The sequence below is a fragment of the Mytilus galloprovincialis genome, chromosome 8, assembly GCF_965363235.1.
Source record: "Mytilus galloprovincialis chromosome 8, xbMytGall1.hap1.1, whole genome shotgun sequence".
NCBI classification, from domain to species: Eukaryota; Metazoa; Mollusca; class Bivalvia; order Mytilida; family Mytilidae; genus Mytilus; species Mytilus galloprovincialis.
Genome location: NC_134845.1, coordinates 47,367,679 through 47,386,473, shown reverse-complemented (window position 1 = coordinate 47,386,473; position 18,795 = coordinate 47,367,679). Strand labels below are relative to the sequence as shown.

Below are 18,795 nucleotides of genomic sequence, written 5' to 3'. Positions count from 1 at the left end.
GTACAAGTATTCCAATTGCTCTGAAATTATACCGCTAAGTTTAAAACCACAAGTAGAAGGTTTGGATTCATTTTCGGGGTTATGGGGTCAAAATTTAGGAATTAAGGGCCAAAAAGGGGCCAAAACAAGCATGTTTCTAGTTTCCAGACAATAACTTGTGTGTAATTTTATGGATCTCTCAGAAATTGTACCACAATGTACCATATAACAAAGGGAAGGCTGGGATTAAGTTTTGGGTTAATTGACCAAAATATGTAGGAATTAGGGGCCTAAAAAGGGCCAAAAAGAAGCATGTTTCTAGTTTCCAAACAATCATGACAATAACTTGTGTTTAAGTGTATGTATCTCTCTGAAATTGTACTATAAGGTTCAATACTACATAAGAAAGCATGGGATTGAGTTTACGGGTTATTGCTCTATGGGGGGTTTCAAAAAGTTAGGGGGGTAATTTTTGTTGACCATTTTTTTAAGGGATTCCTTTTTTTTATTCCTTTTTTTTCAAAATTTGAAAAATTTTATCCAACATTTAAACCTTTGCTTTTTCAACTTTTTATACCACTATTCCACATACTAAACTTAAAACTCGAATGAAAGAACTCGTCAGCTGATGTTTCCTTAACAAAAAGGGCACAAGACGTTTTAAATATCTAGTTCTGGGCTGGAATTCAGCTTACTTTGTAAAAAAATAAGACAGAGTCAAGGAAAAAATACACCGAAGAGGATATCACTGCCATGCTGGACTTTTTAATTGACAACATAATTGTTGAATTTGGAGGTTTAGTCTTCCAACAGACTATTGGAATCCCAATGGGTACCAATTGCGCTCCTCTACTTACAGATTTGGTTTTATATTCCTATGAAGCAGAATTTATACAAGGGCTTGTACAGAAAGAAGAAAAGAAATTAGCACAGTCTTTTAATTTCACTTTTCGGTATATTGATGATGTACTGTCTTAATGATAATAAATTCAGTGATCACTTACATTAAATATATCCAAGGGAACTTGAAATTAAAGATACTACCGACACAGATAAATCTGCTTCATATTTAGACCTTTTTCTCGAATGACTACTGATGGTAGGTTGAATACCAAAATGTATGACAAACGCGATGATTTTAATTTTCCTATAGTCAACTTTCCATTTCTGTGTAGCAAGATCCCAGCGGCACTAGATATGGAGTATATTCTTCTCGATTGATACGTTACTTTAGAGCTAGCTCAAAGTACGTTGATTTTGTTGAACGAGGAATACTGCTTTCTCAAAAGTTGCTAAGACAGGGCATGAATCAAACAAATTAAGGTCATCACTCAAGAAATTTTACGGTTGCCATCATGAGCTGATTGGTCATTATGACAAAAGTGTGTCAGAAATCATATCTGATATTCTTCCTCAGTCATAATAACCTTCAATCATTACTGAACTAAACAAAGAAATAACACGACGGGTTCCGTATACGGTGCAGAAAATGCTTACCCTTCCGGAACACCTGATTTCACTCCCGGTTTTTAGTGGAGTTCGTGTTATTTCTTATTTCTTATTTATAACTGTTGATGTAAATTTCCTTTGGTTTTATGAGTCCTTGTTTACTCCTTGGTTTTGATCGTTATAGTGTTTGGTAAGTTTCAAGAAAAAAATCTTCAGTTGTACAGTTTTGTGCAATATATTTGTTAGATCTTTGACCACATTGATTTTGTGACAAAAACAAATATTATGTAAAAACATTTGATCACAATGCAAATTCAGTCAGTATCAAGCTTGAATATTGTGACCAAACTTGCCCCGACTGTTCAGGGTTCGACCATTGGGTCGTATATAGCTGCGCCCTGCGGAACACCTGTTTTTTTTATGTAACCCGTGTTTTGGGAAAAATACATACTCTGTAAAACAGACTGCTAAAACATGATTTATGAGAAGAATAAAGAACTAGCTGAATTATATATATCGAGAGTATAATGTGAAAAATATTTCAATGCGACACATACATAAAATGCACTATATCTGTCTTATAAATTATGCGTTTATCATGCATATTAAATATGGAAAAAAAACGAAAAAAATATTTTTTATGCACAAATTCTAATTATAAAAGTTGCATTATCTGATCTTGTCCTTCTGTTTGTAGAGTTTCCCGATATATCGGTTTCTCCATTTGTTAAGCCAACACAAGAGGAAGAAGATATACAACATTTTACATACAGTAAAGTAAAACTTGAGTGTCATGCAAATGACCTTCAGTCGGATTACATATATGATGTCAGATGGTATATCAATGATTTAGAAATAAAAGAGGCTAGAACATTTAACTTGACGAAAACTGATATCGATGATGGTCTAGGTGCAATGAAAGAACATACGTGGACGTCAAAATTTCGACCAAACTTCATTGTTAATTGTTCAATGAAAGTAAGGGGAAATGGATTTGGATCCCCTAGTCCAGAACATCGTTCAGAGCATTTTTTTGCTGGTATCAAGGTATTAACTATAGACATGTTTTATCAAAAAAATATTAACCTACAGTGTATATAATATTACAAATTTTTATGGAGTTATTTAACTTCAAAACGAAGGATTGTTCTTATGATGAAACGACACGGAGTATGTAATGTTTCAATAAAACGATGATTTGCAAGGTCATCATATCCCATTCTTCAAATGCAAATTGCTGTCTACAAAATAGATATAAAAAGATCTTGTACGAGTGCCAATTATACAACTCGAGCTCTCTATCTAAGTCACAATTTGTATAAAGTAAATCATGACAGGTCAAAGAACGACCGTCTACACTGAGCCTGGACTCATACAGCACAGCAACATATAAATGGCCCCTCAAATGACTAATGTAAAACTATTCAAACAGAAAAACCAACGGTTTAATCTATACGAGAAACACTCTTTTTATATCAAGCATGTCATAATCATTTAAATTTTAGATAACTCAAGAAAACAATTATGTTGTAAACGAGAAGTCACCGCTTACCATACCTGTCCGTTTAACTATTCCAGTAGCATGCTATTGGAATAAAAGAAGGTACGTTTCATATTCCACATGTATTATCGCTTACGAATGGATCATTTCAAATTTCTGACCTTTCAAGAATATATCCAAATCTATCCAATTCAAAATTGTCCAGAAAAAAAAACAATCGATCGCAGTACTAGTCACATAGACTTTGTCTTAAACCGACTAAGATAATCAAAAGTTTGGCCGTTTGAAATAATAATTAAAAAAAAATATAATATGCACTTGAATTTTTGTTTTTATTTGTATTCTGGATTTTAATTTGATTTATAGCTGGTGTATTTGTCATGTTTAACTTGTATAATATTGCTTAGTTCACATTTCAACATCGCCAAAGATAGATCCCCTTGTTAACCAAACTCAAATGCAAGAAATCACTATTGCTATCTTTTAAGATACACAAGAACAGCTATATGTCTCTTTGGTAGTTAAACACCGAGTAAGTAGTGACTATTACATCGTCCATTTCCTTCTTTTATTGTCCTTCTGTACTTTTAAACCAGAACTGATCTAAACAAAATAACTGTTTGTCAGTGAAATATCATTTTGAAGATGCCTTTCCAATTTGATTTGAATTAATAAGATTCAGATCGCAGTACTATATTAAAAACAAGTATAAATGTGACAATCATTAAGAACCCATAGAGCATATATATTAGACAAATTGTCACCAGAGCATACGGTTTTGCCTGTGAGAATTCACATCAAAACCTGATGAAATATGTGTCGCTTCCAATAACGACTGTATTTTCTGTATATTCACGGAGAGAAAATATAAATGCAATGTAGTTTGTATTAACTTTATGCACTCTTATAAAGAAAAGAAAGCACTTAATGAAGTGTATGCGTTCGAAGCACTTCTATTCTCTTCTATCGAAGAGCACGAAACTAAACATATTTGAAAGAAAAAGATGTACAAATAAACATTTGACTGTTTTCTTGTCCTAGAAAGATGCGTGAACGTACAAATATCCATCGATGCTCACTGTAACTCACATACCACGTTCATTCCTGCCGAGTTTTTTAATGAATCTTTATGCTTGTCACTTTGAAATTGTATACAGTATTGTTATTGTTAAGTAATTTTATATTCGAATTTTGAATTTCGAAATCTTATACATATATTTTTTTAATATCTCTTATTCTAGTAAACCTTTTCTGCAACAACTTGCGAAAGATGAATGTGTTATTAATCTCCTTGCTGGCATACCAAACTACCAAACGAGACCCTCTCAGTGTAACAATGAAATAACAGACAGTGGCCTTGTATTTGAAAATCAACTTTGTGGCATCGCATTCAGTTATGATAATTGGAATGAAACACAACACCTGCAACTATATGGTGCTGTAGATAATAAGATTAATATAAAAGATCGCATAGTATTTCTGCGGTTATATAATCCACTTATATCACAGGCAAACGCTTCCTTATTTATGTGGAGGAATATCGTATTGCCAGATGTCAAGGTATTAATGTTATTTGTCTGTTCTTTTCTCCATTTGTCATGTAAATTTCAGTTAATGTTTGATAATCAATGTATTTCAATTTAAACTGAAAATTCAGGTTTGAAACGTCTAAAACTCATAGATGAAGAAAGTATGTACACCACTGCACGCTGAAAGCATACATAGAGCAATCAATATGTCATTGGTCCATGAATATATCCTGAAAAGAAAATGGCTGTTGATTACAAAGTTAATCAAATAAAATTGAGAATGGAAATGGGGAATGTGTCAAAGAGACAACAACCCGACCAAATAAAAAACAACAGCAGAGGGTCACCAACAGGTCTTCAATATAGCGAGAAATTCCCGCACCCGGAGGCGTCCTTCAGCTGGCCTCTAAACAAATATATACTAGTCCAGTGATAATGAACACCATACTAATTTCCAAATTGTACACAAGAAACTGAAATTAAAAAAATACAAGACTAACAAAGGCCAGAGGCTCCTGACTTGGGACAGGCGCAAAAATGCGGCGGGGTTAAACATGTTTGTGAGATCTCAACCCTCCCCCTATACCTCTAACCAATGTAGAAAAGTAAACGCATAACAATACGCACATTAAAATTCAGTTCAAGAGAAGTCCAAGTCTGATGTCAGAAGATGTAACCAAAGAAAATAAACAAAATGACAATAAAACATAAATAACAACAGACTACTAGCAGTTTACTGACATGCCAGCTCCAGACTTCAATTAAACTGACTGTAAGATTATGATAACATCATATGAACATCAGGCACAATCCTTCCCGTTTGGGGTTTAGTATCATACCATCATAACATATATGAGAAGAACATAACCCGTGTCATGCCAACAACTGTTTTTAGAATAAATGTGTTTAGTTCCGATGCAAAGACCTTATCAGTGACTCAATATTAACGCCAAAATATGCAATCTTTAATGACTTGACAACAGTATCGTAATTATATCCCTTCTTCATAAGTCTATTCAAAGGTTTTGTAAGTTTCTGAGGTGAATACTGACACCTTTGTGCTTTATAAAGAATATTTCCATAAAAAATTGGATGTGAAATACCTGAACGTATTAGAAGTCTGCATGTTGAGCTATATGTACGAATGATGTCTTTATACCGATGATAAAATTTAGTAAATGTTTTGACTAGACAAAGTATTGAAGTACTGAATATATGATGACCGCAATTTCTTGTGGATTGTCAGAAGCACTTGTGCAAGAAAAAAAAAACCGCATATCTATACCTGAAACCGAGGTTAATGTACAGATATATATTTTTTAGACAAGTTCCTTCGTGGGTGATGAATAATAAACAGGGAATTAAACCTCATCGTTATAACTATTATATTGCAGTGATACAAATCAGTATACTGTGGTTTGTTGTTATATATATATTACAATGATATATGTATATTAAAAGTTACATGTATATATAATTTTCATCCATTTGTATATCATTCTATTCTACTATTCTAAAAATAGTGCAGTGCAAGTGAATGGTGGACACTCTTCTGTAAAAATTCGATTTTTCTAATAGATTGGATTTAATTGAGGAGGCATTCATAGTATCACACAAATCAATCTCCCATGCAGACTTATTGCAAGGAGCTATAACTGCATAGGAGACTGCTGCAAAATTTCTTGAGATATTCTTCCGCACGCGTTAACACTATTTTTTGGTACGATCAATGACTTTTTACTTTATTACTTTATTTTCGATAATGTCAGCGTATTAATATGTTTATAGATTGGTTACCAGTCAAACACGAAATTTGTGTAAGTGGAAATCTCGTCCTCAAAAATACATCGGAATGCCATCACGATCATCGCGATGTAAAAATTGTGTTTTGATTTATAATTTGAATCAATTATTACCTTCCTTGAAAACTATCAGAATAATATTTTATATAACTGTTCTGAACAGTTCAAGCCCAGTTCTACCAGAATGGTTTAAGCAAATATAAGCATTACACGGTTCTAAGGTAGTAATGTCAGAATCAATCTAAAAATAGAACTGTTAGAAAGATTAATGGTATAGGGCTATCAAAAAAAAAACAATCTTATTCTCTCTGGGTCAGTGCAAAGGAAGACATGTTCAAGTAAATTATTGGGTAGAACTGTCAGAATTATTTTGATAGGTAGAACTGTTAGAATCTGTTTTAGGGTAGTATATAGCTATCAATGACGTAAATAATACCCGTTATTACTCAAAATTGACAGGATTGTCTCTGTTAGTAGCTGAAACGTAGCTTTTTTTTAAATTTGTATACGAACTTAAACATTAGGATATGTATACGTTTGATATTTCCGTAATTTTTATAAATTATTGAGTAATATATTCTCTAAAAATAGATGAATTTATAGGTTTAATTTTGGCACGCGCTTATAAGTTGGTACTATCAAAACTACTATGTGATATCCTCTCAAAATCTGTCAATCTTTAGTTCTATACATAACTGCTCTACAGTAGTCAGAAACTGTTCATACTGTGACCGGATAACTCATTTTTTCCAAACAAAAACAAAAACATTTATGGTGAATGATATTTTTTTTAAATGAATCACCTGGAATAAATAAACCCTGTAAGTTAGCAGTTCAGGGCAGCTGACAGAGGGTTGCCTGCTTTTAATTTACATACTTAATTTGCTAGGGAAAATACAAATGGTTGGAAAAACCTCTTTACAATATATATTCAATAAAAACAGCATCTGTTTACAATTACTTATTGTATTCTTCACACTTTGAAATTTTGCATTTCCAAATAACTTTATATTTTTAATATACATTATAAAATAAATATAACTGTTATTTATATTGTTTCCTTTCTACTTTTCATTTGCACTTTTTAAATTTCAAATACAAGCTTGTGTTTATTACACACAACCAATTATGAAATATTTGTTATCTACATTGTTTGTCCAGGGCCGCGTTCAATATCGTAGCTGCTACGTAGTGCTACGTAGATTTTGACTATTGAACATGTAGCTATAGACTAGCTGCTACACAGATATTGTTAGCAGCTTCGTAGCCGCTACGTAGCTGCTACGATATTGAACTCAACCCAGGTTAATGCCTGTTAGATATTGGCAAAGAAAAACCACGTGTTTCAATCACTAGAATTTCGATGTTAAAAGGGTTATTTGTAAAATAAATTTATGTGTACTTATGAAGAAGCTGATAGTTGTTCATCTGACAAACCTGGCCGATTAAAAAAAAAACAAAGGATATAATTGATTCAAACTGAAATGATCTAACGATGGTAAATTTTATAGATTAAATGATAAAAAGTACAAAAGTATTACTTAATGTATATCCATGTATAAGTGAATGTATTCTTGCCAATATTGTAAACGCAATCTCTATCACTAGTCTTCACTTCAATCCCGTAATTGATCCTGTTATTCTAGAATCATTTTATGAGTTGTTTCCCGGAAGAGATGCAGAGACAACAAAGAATTCACTGAAAAAAACTTATGCGTAATGTGTTCAATCTTTTATATAGCTACAATTAATGGATAAGCGTTGAGAAAGAAACCAGGAGCCCGGAAGCGAATGTTTTGTATTAAATGAATCCACGCGAAAACATGATTTCAAATTATCATGCTTTCCATTGGCATCGATCCGTTGTGTTTAAATAGACAACTTTCGAGTTCATCAGTCACCGGAAAAAAACCCTCATCACTTATGCGCGCCTTTATCACGTCATTTACAAGATAGTGGGGATCGCCTGTATCCCTCCACTATTAACGTCCATCAAGCGTCTTAGTGATCGACATTGTGCAGCATAAACTAGCAATTAGGGTAATTCTGTAGGTATTAAATTACAATTCCTTAATGATGCAAGTGCTGATTGTCAATTATAAGAATTCAATTTGCTGAATAATTAGTGCAATTTAGCATCTTAGTTTTTAAACAACTCTCTTTACATGGGAACGAAAGTGACGAGGCTACTAAACGCACAAGTGATGTTCACTAAAACCAAAGTTTTTGACGGAAATGCATCGATCCCGAAAGTTGTCTATTCGAAACCAGTCTACAATTGGCCAGGAAATACAACCCTATGATAAAAGTGTGTAGTAACAGATTAAAATCGGTAATTGAAAATCAGACGTTTGCCCTGCCTATCTAGTATCTGTTTGTTATCGAAAATAATTAGATAGTTAAATTTTGTGTATATTTTTTGTTTTAGGTTACAATACGTGACTCTGAACAAGAAACTGACCCAAAAGGATGTTGGTCACGGAATGATCCTCATATGTACAATTTTGATAGCAAGTATGAACTAGTGTTTTGATTAATAACACATTTAACTGTTGATATATACATCATAGGTTACAAATAAAATGTCAAAGTATTGGAACATCCAGATGGAAATTATAAAATGATGCAATTGAAGAGATTATCGATAAGAGACGGTACAATGTGGTGAAATGTCCGGAAATCAATTGGGTGGTAGAGATACGATTTGTGGACAATAATGGCCCATTCTACCAATTGTCTTCAAGAGGACCAAGGGCATGCAGTGTTTACTTTCCTACTTTCAACCAATTTGACTATGCCGGGACATTACTTTTCACAGCCAGTTGCAATAAAGTCACACACATGGTTTCCCACTCATAATTGTGTTCAATGTCAATATTATCCACAAAGCGAAGAGACGTCAATCTGCGTATTTTGTTTGGTAAAACGACCCCTTCTGTCTCGGCTCAACTTATGTTTCCGGATTGACACAATATATACAGAATTTTTAGAAATAATGAGCGTTTACTTTATTGTTTTTTAAAATATACTTTAAGTAAGCCTTTCTGATATTTTAGGAATCATTTCAAAATTTTAAAAATAATATTTATACTACATTTTATGGAGCAGGATCGGTTTAAACGTCTGGAAATTATCCCCAGTTTTATTACGGGTTCGTGTCTTTAGTTTTGATTGTTGAGTTTTGTGTACCATAGGTTGTTGTTTTTTTCTTTTTCTTTTTTAGCCATGCATTCTGTTGTCAGTCTATTTTCGACATATGAGTATGAAAGTCCCTTTAGTGTCATTCGCCTGTCCATTGCTATATATGTCGGATGTGTCGTGTATTGTTTTGTTCATGAAATAACCATACTATATATTACCTTTATGTTCTGAAACCTTCTTTTTAAACAAACATTTCTAATTTTTGTGGAGGGTGTGTGAAATGACTGTACAATGGCACATGCCGTTCACACGAAGACCATCACATCACTTTAATCATCGAATATAAAATTTTAGAATGTTTTACTAGATTGTAATATAACTGAAAATATAATTAAAAGGGTTTGTAACCTTCTATATAATTTGATGTTTTATTTTTGATATTTTCTGACAACTTGCAAATATATTTTTACAGAACCAATTGGGAACTTCAACAGGATATCGGCGGAGGAGAATACATTATGTACAAACACAGAAAGTTGCCTCTACAGGTATCTAATACAAATAGTACAAAAAATAAAGTATTTGGTAAACATAAATTAAATATATGGTTGTTTTTTTTAACTTGAATAAGCACATATTAGTATTGTCGCGCACTTGTCTGGATGTTCCCAGGTGCAATGCAAAACTCATTTATAGATGTATTACATCACAATAACCTATATAGGTAGCACATGTTCTAGCATTTTATTAACACAAAAATAATGTTTTCAAACGGATTTATACATATGTGTTTTTGATCGTTTCTAACATTTGTCGAATTGCGTAGAACATTAATTCGATGTTTCAGAATCTAAAGAACCAATGGTATTCAAAAATGAACACGACATCGTAAATTGGTTGAATTTAATAGTTTTAAACAAAATAAACTAATCACAACGTTTTGGTGAATGCTTTCGAAAATATTACCCAGCATGTATTATATTCTGAAATGGCGATTTGGCTTCAATTTGTTATGTGGAAACTACCGCGTAGGGTAAATAGCAGAGACAATTGAAAAAGCACACACACAAACATGTTTGTAAACTTATCGCACCTTTACATAAACTTATTCCAAAAGGTTACCAAATAAACACTGTAATAAGATCATTGAATATTGTTTTTATTGGTATTAATATTGATTTTGTTATCAGTTAATTAAAAGCAAAGCAAATATTACTAGTATGTTATATACATATACACATTCATGGATCTACAATCTGTCGATGCCTGCATCTTGGCATTGCACAAGGTCATGTTTTTCTCAGACTGTTTATGACGTCTTTACACTAAATCCATTGGATGTTTGATGTGTACGGATTGATAATTTAGTCTTAGACGCATGATTTTTTTATTAGTTGTTACTGGCTTTGAACTAGCCGTCAGTTAACTGCAAGTACTTTCAGATCTATTCTAAGTGTCGTTTTGTTGTTGGGATGTACAAGTACCTGACCACGTCCACTTGTATGTTTGTACATCTGACGAGTTAAGCCTTTTTAAACTGATTTTTATAGTTCGTTCTTATGTTGTACTGTTAGACCACTGTTCCAGGTTAGGGGGATGATTGGGATTCCGCTAACATGTTTAACCCCGCCGCATTATGTATGTATGTGTCTGTCCCAAGTCAGAGCTTGTAATTCAGTGGTTGTCGTTTGTTTATGTGTTACATATTTGTTTTTCGTTCACTTTTATAAATAAGGCCGTTAGTTTTCTCGTTTGAATTGTTTTACATTGTCATGTCGGGGACTTTAATAGCTGACTATGCGGTATAGGCTTTGCTCATTGTTGAAGGCCATACGGTGACCTATAGTTGTTAATTTCTGTGTCATTTTGTTCTCTTGTGGAGAGTTGTCTCATTGGCAATCATACACACATCTTCTTTTTAATATTCATAGCAGATATAGAGCAATGGTAAAATGACCTTTTGCATATATAATAAATCTGTTTTTAGGAGAGTAACCCTGTTTGTTCCTATTAATAATACAAATTACGTTAATGTATCATCCTATTCTATTATGTTATAGATTACTGCTTTATATCAAATCAATATATGTAAAAACGATGTGAAGTAGACCATCTTATTTGCTAAATAGGCTAGTTTTCATTCGTATTTGTGTATTTCAGAAATCGTTATTTTTAATCGATATGGCTGTATATTGTAATGGTATTGTGTTAATTGGCTTACAGTTTGAGGGCTGACATGTATCTAATACCTCCTTTTGCTTTAATCAAAACTTCAATTTTGAAGAAGATAATCATTACAATTTTAAGGAAAGAAACATTACATATGAGAGCTTAATCTTGACTCAATCCAAAATTGATTCAAAATTTAAGCCATTGTACTGTCTTTTTTAGGGTACATTTTGATACTTTTATTGGCTAATTTCCTTTAATGCCATTTCTTATGTTACACAAGTAGAAAATTTTATCAAAATTGTTTGCATCAGCATTAGTATATATATATATATATATTCTTTATTCCAAAAGCAATACAGCCTATAGGTAAAAGCAGCACTGAATACTATTGTTATGTTATGGAAAAGGGGAACATTGTTGGATATTATTTGAACTTTTAAGATATAGTTAAATTTCCGTAGGACAATCTTCATACTTTAACATGCTAGTGCAGCAAATGCCTTTATTATAAGAAAGTATATAACATTTCAGATTAATGCATACTTTCGAAAATGTAATGGAGCTGCCTTGTGCAATTGTGGACTTGCTGTTAGAAGCGGGGATAGCGTGTTCGTTGCCAATTTTTGTGAAACTGAAGTTGAAAAAAATGGAATAAGAACAAGAAAATTGAATCGTTATGTTATACAGCGACTTTGTGATGATCGAAGCTTGGTTGTGACAGAAGATGGGAATAAAATTGAGGTAAATTCGTGTATTTGTTAATTTAATCATGAATAAGAAATTTACCTAAATGGACAAATAGAAATAAGTCGCATTATACAATGTATATGTTACAGTGAATTTGTATAATCAGGGATTATGTAGAATCCCTGATTTTTCAGGGAATATGTAGAATCACTGAAATTATTAGTAATAATATATAATCCCTGAATATGACCAGTGATTTTACATAATCACTGAACATTTTAATAATTATTCTACATATTCCCTAATATGATTTCAGGGATTATCAATAATGTAAGGATCCTTTGTTTGTTAAAAAATAATAACAATATAGACAAATTATCATTTTTTTCTTTCATATTCCTTGCCAGATAACATTATTTTGCTTTTAAACACAGAGGATAATCTTAAATATATAACCAACACAGGGTTTCGAGATAAAGTTGAAGACTTCAAAATTAATAATAATCAACATTCCCTTTATAGCGATAACTTTACATGTATTGTTTGTTGCTATTTGTAAATCCACAGAGCTTGTTATTTGTGGTACAGAAGATTATGGAACATCTGTTTTGTGGTGGTTTTTTTGTTTTTTTATTATTTTTTTTTGTCAAATGAACAAGAAAATTCAAACTGAGAGAACTTACGCAGTTCAATGTATTGATGATAAAACAAGCAGAACTAGGATTGATAAATAGAACAAGATTTTAGAAGAAGCTGGTATTTGGTGTAATATTCTCATAGCAATTCCAGAGGGAAAAAAGAAAAGGGAAACCCCAAAAACATAATCATTGGCAATTGTTCACAAAAAGTCTGAAAAAGAACATTGCCTGGCCACAAAACATGGTATTTTGCTTGAACAGGTTCAAGGTTGCTCATTCCCTTTTTATTGGGATACCTCGAGATGGTTTTACTGAACACTTTATTTTTCTTAGGCGTGTCGAAAATTTTTGATTCGATATGTGAAGGAAAAGTTTTTAAATTTGAATATTGTGATAGAAACAGATGTGAAGCATATTATTTTAATATATTGCGTTTAACATTTTAATATATTGTGCCTAACTTTTTTTTAAATGGTGTTATCATTTTGATATATTTTTCTTAACATTTTACAATTTATGTTTATATTGATGTTTAAATATGATTTTATAGAATAGATTATTTGGCTTTTATTCATTTTCTTTATAACTAAAACTATTTCTTCATTTCAGTTATTATGTATAATCCCTAAAATTTTTTCTAGTGATTCTACATAATCCCTGAAAATTTTAGTCATTATACATAATCCCTAAACTAGCCAGTGATTCTACATAATCCCTGAAAATTTCAGGGATTCTACATAATCACTGATAATACAAATTCACTGTAACATATATATATATATATATATATAGTTTTGTGTGTCAAACTTTAATGACAGTTTTGACATTATAGTGTAGGATATAAAAATACCAGTACCCTATCCAATCATCTATAAACATTAGGAATGTATAAACATTTGATTTGTATTTGATTTGTAAAATACTTAAATACATTATTAACAGACATATTTATATATTATTTGGACAGATTGTCTAAATAGAGAGATATCCTATATAATTTGATTGCTGATTTTACCCAATTAGGAGGAAACTAAGTAAGACATCATGTTAGATTTATTTTTATGCCCCACCTACGATAGTAGAGGGGCATTATGTTTTCTGGTCTGTGCGTCCATTCGTTCGTCCGTTCGTTCGTCTGTGCGTCGTAAAGTTTTTGGTTAAGGTAGTTTTTGATGAAGTTGAAGTCCAATCAACTTGAAACTTAGTACACATGTTCCCTATGATATGATCATTCTAATTTTAATGCAAAATTAAAGTATTGACCCCAATTTCACGGTCCATTGAAAATGTAAAATGATAATGCGAGTGGGGCATCTGTGTACTATGGACACATTCTTGTTATTAGTGTTATGGCATTGTTCAAAAGAAATTATTTAACCTTTACTATCTAGCTAATCATGTATAAAAAAAATATCCCTTTATCTACCCAGTCTATATAGAAAACAGATGTGTTTCCAAACTTAATATTTGGTATAAATGTATTTTGCAAAACTTTACATGTTTTACGTCCTATATCAAAAATGAGGTTATATTGTAACGTTTCCTTAACTTTGGACTGGAGTGAGTTTCTCAACTATTTGTGACTGACGGTAAACACAAGCAGGGTACAAGACATATCTTTCAAATCCTTCAAAAGATAAAGGTGTTAATAAAATTTAAAAAAATGTTGTAAAAAATGAACTATTTATTCTAACGGTAAACAATTATTTTATGTAAACTATAATCAATAGACAATATTTTTTAACAATTTTAAGCAAGCAAATAATATAATAAGGATAACTCTGGTGAAGTATTCTGGTTCATAACATATAGATACAATATGGATAAATGTAATTTGTTATTGCTCTACTGAAAGTGTTCATACTCATTGTTGAAACTGTCATAAAATACGGGTTTGTTTGCATATCACCCGACTGATCAGTAAATTAGAAGCAAACTAAATATTATTGTTATATATATATATATATATATATATAGATTGCCTAACAATGTAATTTTAACACACTATTTAGTATGTAAATATAAGAATGTTTAAAATATTTACAAAATGATGAAAATAAACGCAATATATCATTTTGTAAATATTTTAAACATTCTTATATTTACATACTAAATAGTGTGTTAAAATTACATTGTTAGGCAATCTATAATTTTATTTGTGTAATTGAATTAATCTCTGTACTGATTAATCCACACTCCCATAGATTTGTATGTCATGTGCTGCTATTTATAGGCACTTATATATATATATATATATACACATTTATGGATATACCATCTGTCGATATCTGTATCTTGGCATTGCAAAAAGGTATTGTCAATAAATACAAAGTATGGATTTTGTGTAACTTATAAACCCACTGGGTCGTTTATTTCCATGAATTGATATTGTTTATATTCATTATATTTCTAGAGAGTAATTCGTTATAAGAAAATATTGGCTGAGTACTATTATTAGAAATGATACATTGGAAAAGCGTGCATCTGTATTCAGGATGCATAGAAAGTCTCTGACTTAAGGTGGTATGGGAGTCTACATTAAAAATGATAGCATTTGCTTATACTTTGCCAAAACGTAGTATCTACTGATTTTTGTTCAAAAATATCATAAAATTGGTAGATCACCGCGCATTTTCTCAAGCTACAGGTCGTGACAAAATGACATATTTTGTATGGATTATATCGGAAAAATCACCATTATGTGATTAGAACCAAAACTAAATGATAGAATTGTAAAATAAAATACAAGCAGATAGCTTTTCTAAAATGCTTTGAAAATATCAAAAGAAAAGATAGGGTCAACGTGCTTTTTTCCCCTGCTAAAATACAAAATAGCAAAATTCCATGTAGATTCCTTCAGAAAATGCACTATTTCAGAATGCCAATTTGAAAATTCAAATTCAAGCAGAACTTATCAACACTTGTACGGATATTAATATTTATAAGTTATAATCTTATAAATTTGTTCTTTTAAATGCAAATTCACATTAGTTATCTACATTCCTGCATCAAATTTTGCTAACTTGATTGAAAATCTGGAACTTAGATTCTCTGCTTTTTTCAATCCAAGATGGCGAAGGACACCCATACCACTTTAAGCGTTTCGCGTGATCTGTTTATCGAGTGTGCGATGTACCTCTGGAGTTAAATCACGACTGAAGAAACAACAACAAATTGAAGTTTTTAACGACCTTGATTGGCTATACAGCACTTGAATGGTCGGACGAAGAAACACAATAATGTGTCCTCTATTTATTCTTAGTAGAAACGCACCTGCGTGTGACGTCATAATTATTGATAACAACATTGAGACTGTTTTACGGAGAGTAAGCAATGGCGGCCAACGTTAGTAAAAGTTTGTGCTTTTGGCAAACATGAATATTGTATGACAGCCTACGATTAAACTATAAGATCTTTGTCTCTGAGCAATGAATAAAAGAAAAACGACTCATTCAAACAACGTTTTTACAACTATCCAGTAGATATTGAATAGGAAGACTTATTCCAAAACGCAAGTTAAACGACGACTCAAGCCTTAAAATATGCAATGGAAGAAAGATGTTTCTTGAAATAAATACCACATTTTAACTTTAGTAACCAATGTTAATCACATGTATATTAGAAAATGATTTAGTCATAAGGTTATGCCAAAATCGTATGTACTTATAACCAAATTAGGTTACTTAACTATAACAACGGTTGTCAGAAAAACGGCTGATCAACATCAATCAATGTTGTGTACGTAATACATACTTGTCCAGGTTATCCGCTCTATATATAATATAAGCATGTTTAGACCATGATAAATACACATTCTCTCCTATTTTTATATTAGATTTTGTTCTCAATAATTTAAAAATTTTAGAATTAGAAGAATATATTCTCGATAATCAAAACGAAATTAGCATGATTTCATTTGCTATTTTAAAATCACATTTGGTTTAATAACAATATAATCAACATGAAAAATTAAAACATATCATAAATGTTGTACAGCACAAACTTAATTTCATAGAGGGGAACAGTGAGACTAAAACATTTGTTACAATATGTCTGGTTAATAGAAATAAATACTAAATGTTTAATATTGATATTTGCTGTGTTTTCTACAAACCTTATACTATTTGTATTGTATGTTTAACAATCGTCGAACCTAATTTAGTCTATATAAAAATATTTTCCAATATCTAGCATTTTGTGGTTCCCCTCTTTCCCTTCCCAATTTTTGAATCAGTCATAATATTGATCTTTTAATCTTGTCCGGCATATTTTCCCCCAAAAAAATAATTAAATGAATAATTTATACTAAGTAAAGTGTTCAAGAATTGCATATCATGGGGTTTGCAATGTTAAAATCAAATGATTTAATCTTAGAATAATTAGTATTTATTATTTTTCTAACTGGAATAAGTGTTCTTTTAGACAAAACTTTTTTCAATTTCTATTATTTTTGAATAACAATAAAGAGAATTCCAAAAATTTCATTCCTTTCGAGTTGACCGAAAAGCTATAACCTACTTTTATTAACCAACTAAGTGCATTATTGCCTTTTATTATTAAAAATTACATATTTTCTGTAATGGACCAGTTTTTTCTGTAATGGCCCTGCTTTTTTTCTGTAATGACCCTGTTTTTTTGTAATGGTCCTGTTTTTTCTGTAATGGCCCTGTTTTTCTGTAATGGCCCTGTTTTATCTGTAATGGCCCTGTATTAATGCCCAGTTTGTCTGTATTAAGCCCTGTTAGAGTTTTTAATAATGTTAATAAAACTAAGTTGTAAAGAGTATAATACCTTTTTGCATCTTATTTAATTTAGTAACCAGCAGCCAACATTAAAGAACCATATAAAGGGATCACTTTTCATCCTGTGTTTTAACACATATCTCTTTCAACTTAATATCTTGGATATTTGGTATATTTAAAGCTTTATAATGGTAAAGTACAAATTATTTTGTTCAAACTAAACTGTCATTAAAAGAGTCAGACAGTACATCAAATTAGCAGCAACACATACACTTTTGTTCAGTTGGTTAATAGATGTATTGAGAAATGGGTGTTTTTATAATGGCCCTGTTATATGTCCTCGGTCAGTAATAATGGCCTCGGATGTCTGTAATAGCCCTCGGCATTGCCTTGGGCCATTACAGACTTCCTCGACCATTATTACTGACCTTGGAATATAACAGGGCCATTATAAAAACACCCATTCATTAATACTATAGTATTCCATTCAAAACCACAATTTCAATTTTGCACACATTGTATCTTTACTAGATTTGTGTATACACGTGTCACATAAAGTGTCATCTGCATAGATCAATTATTCTGTACCCTCTATTTCAATTACTTTTTTGTTGATGTTTTCTAATTAGTAAAAAGTAAATCCTCCCTCCAGGGATTCTTTTGAAGTATTTGTTTATTTTTAAATACTTGTATCAAGAATTTCACACTGAAGACTAGAAATATCAAGACTTTCTGTTCTTTTGGTATCTAGATTCTTACAATAATTCTTTCCATCTTTGAATAATTTATCCTGCTAATTGATATTGGGAATAATTTTGATTACTAGGTCTTTAGTTTCCAATCTCAGAAAAGTGTTTGAAGATTTTTCACCTTCTTCTATTCATTTTATTTTTGACCTGATTAAGAACCTCCTCATTTTTCTTTCCATAATACGTTAAGATTTGTTTTTTTTTAGTTTTGTTTTAGCAAAGTTTATATATGTCAAGGTTATTTCAGTATATTTTGAGGGTATTCTTTTTCTTTTTCTTGAATTTGAATTGTTTACATGTTGCTATGGGCTTTTAAACTTTTATAGACGTGCGTAATTTAGGATTTTATGCAATTATGTATGTGATTTACTTAAGAATTGAATGCTTCTTTTTGTAACTTTTTTTT

At 31.3% G+C, this 18,795-nt stretch overlaps 1 protein-coding gene across 2 annotated transcripts in view; it reads left to right on the top strand.

The window, feature by feature from the left end:
* The first annotated feature begins 2,131 nt into the window (after positions 1-2,131).
* Positions 2,132-18,795, top strand: part of LOC143042076 (von Willebrand factor D and EGF domain-containing protein-like) — a 42,320-nt gene continuing 25,656 nt past the window's right edge. For both annotated transcript variants that reach the window (XM_076214317.1, XM_076214318.1), the window contains exons 1-6: positions 2,132-2,475; positions 2,934-3,031; positions 4,171-4,489; positions 8,689-8,774; positions 9,874-9,949; positions 12,105-12,314. In XM_076214317.1, the coding sequence (XP_076070432.1) occupies positions 2,344-2,475; positions 2,934-3,031; positions 4,171-4,489; positions 8,689-8,774; positions 9,874-9,949; positions 12,105-12,314 (921 nt within the window). In that variant the 5' untranslated portion in view covers positions 2,132-2,343. The remainder of the gene's footprint in view (positions 2,476-2,933; positions 3,032-4,170; positions 4,490-8,688; positions 8,775-9,873; positions 9,950-12,104; positions 12,315-18,795) is intronic.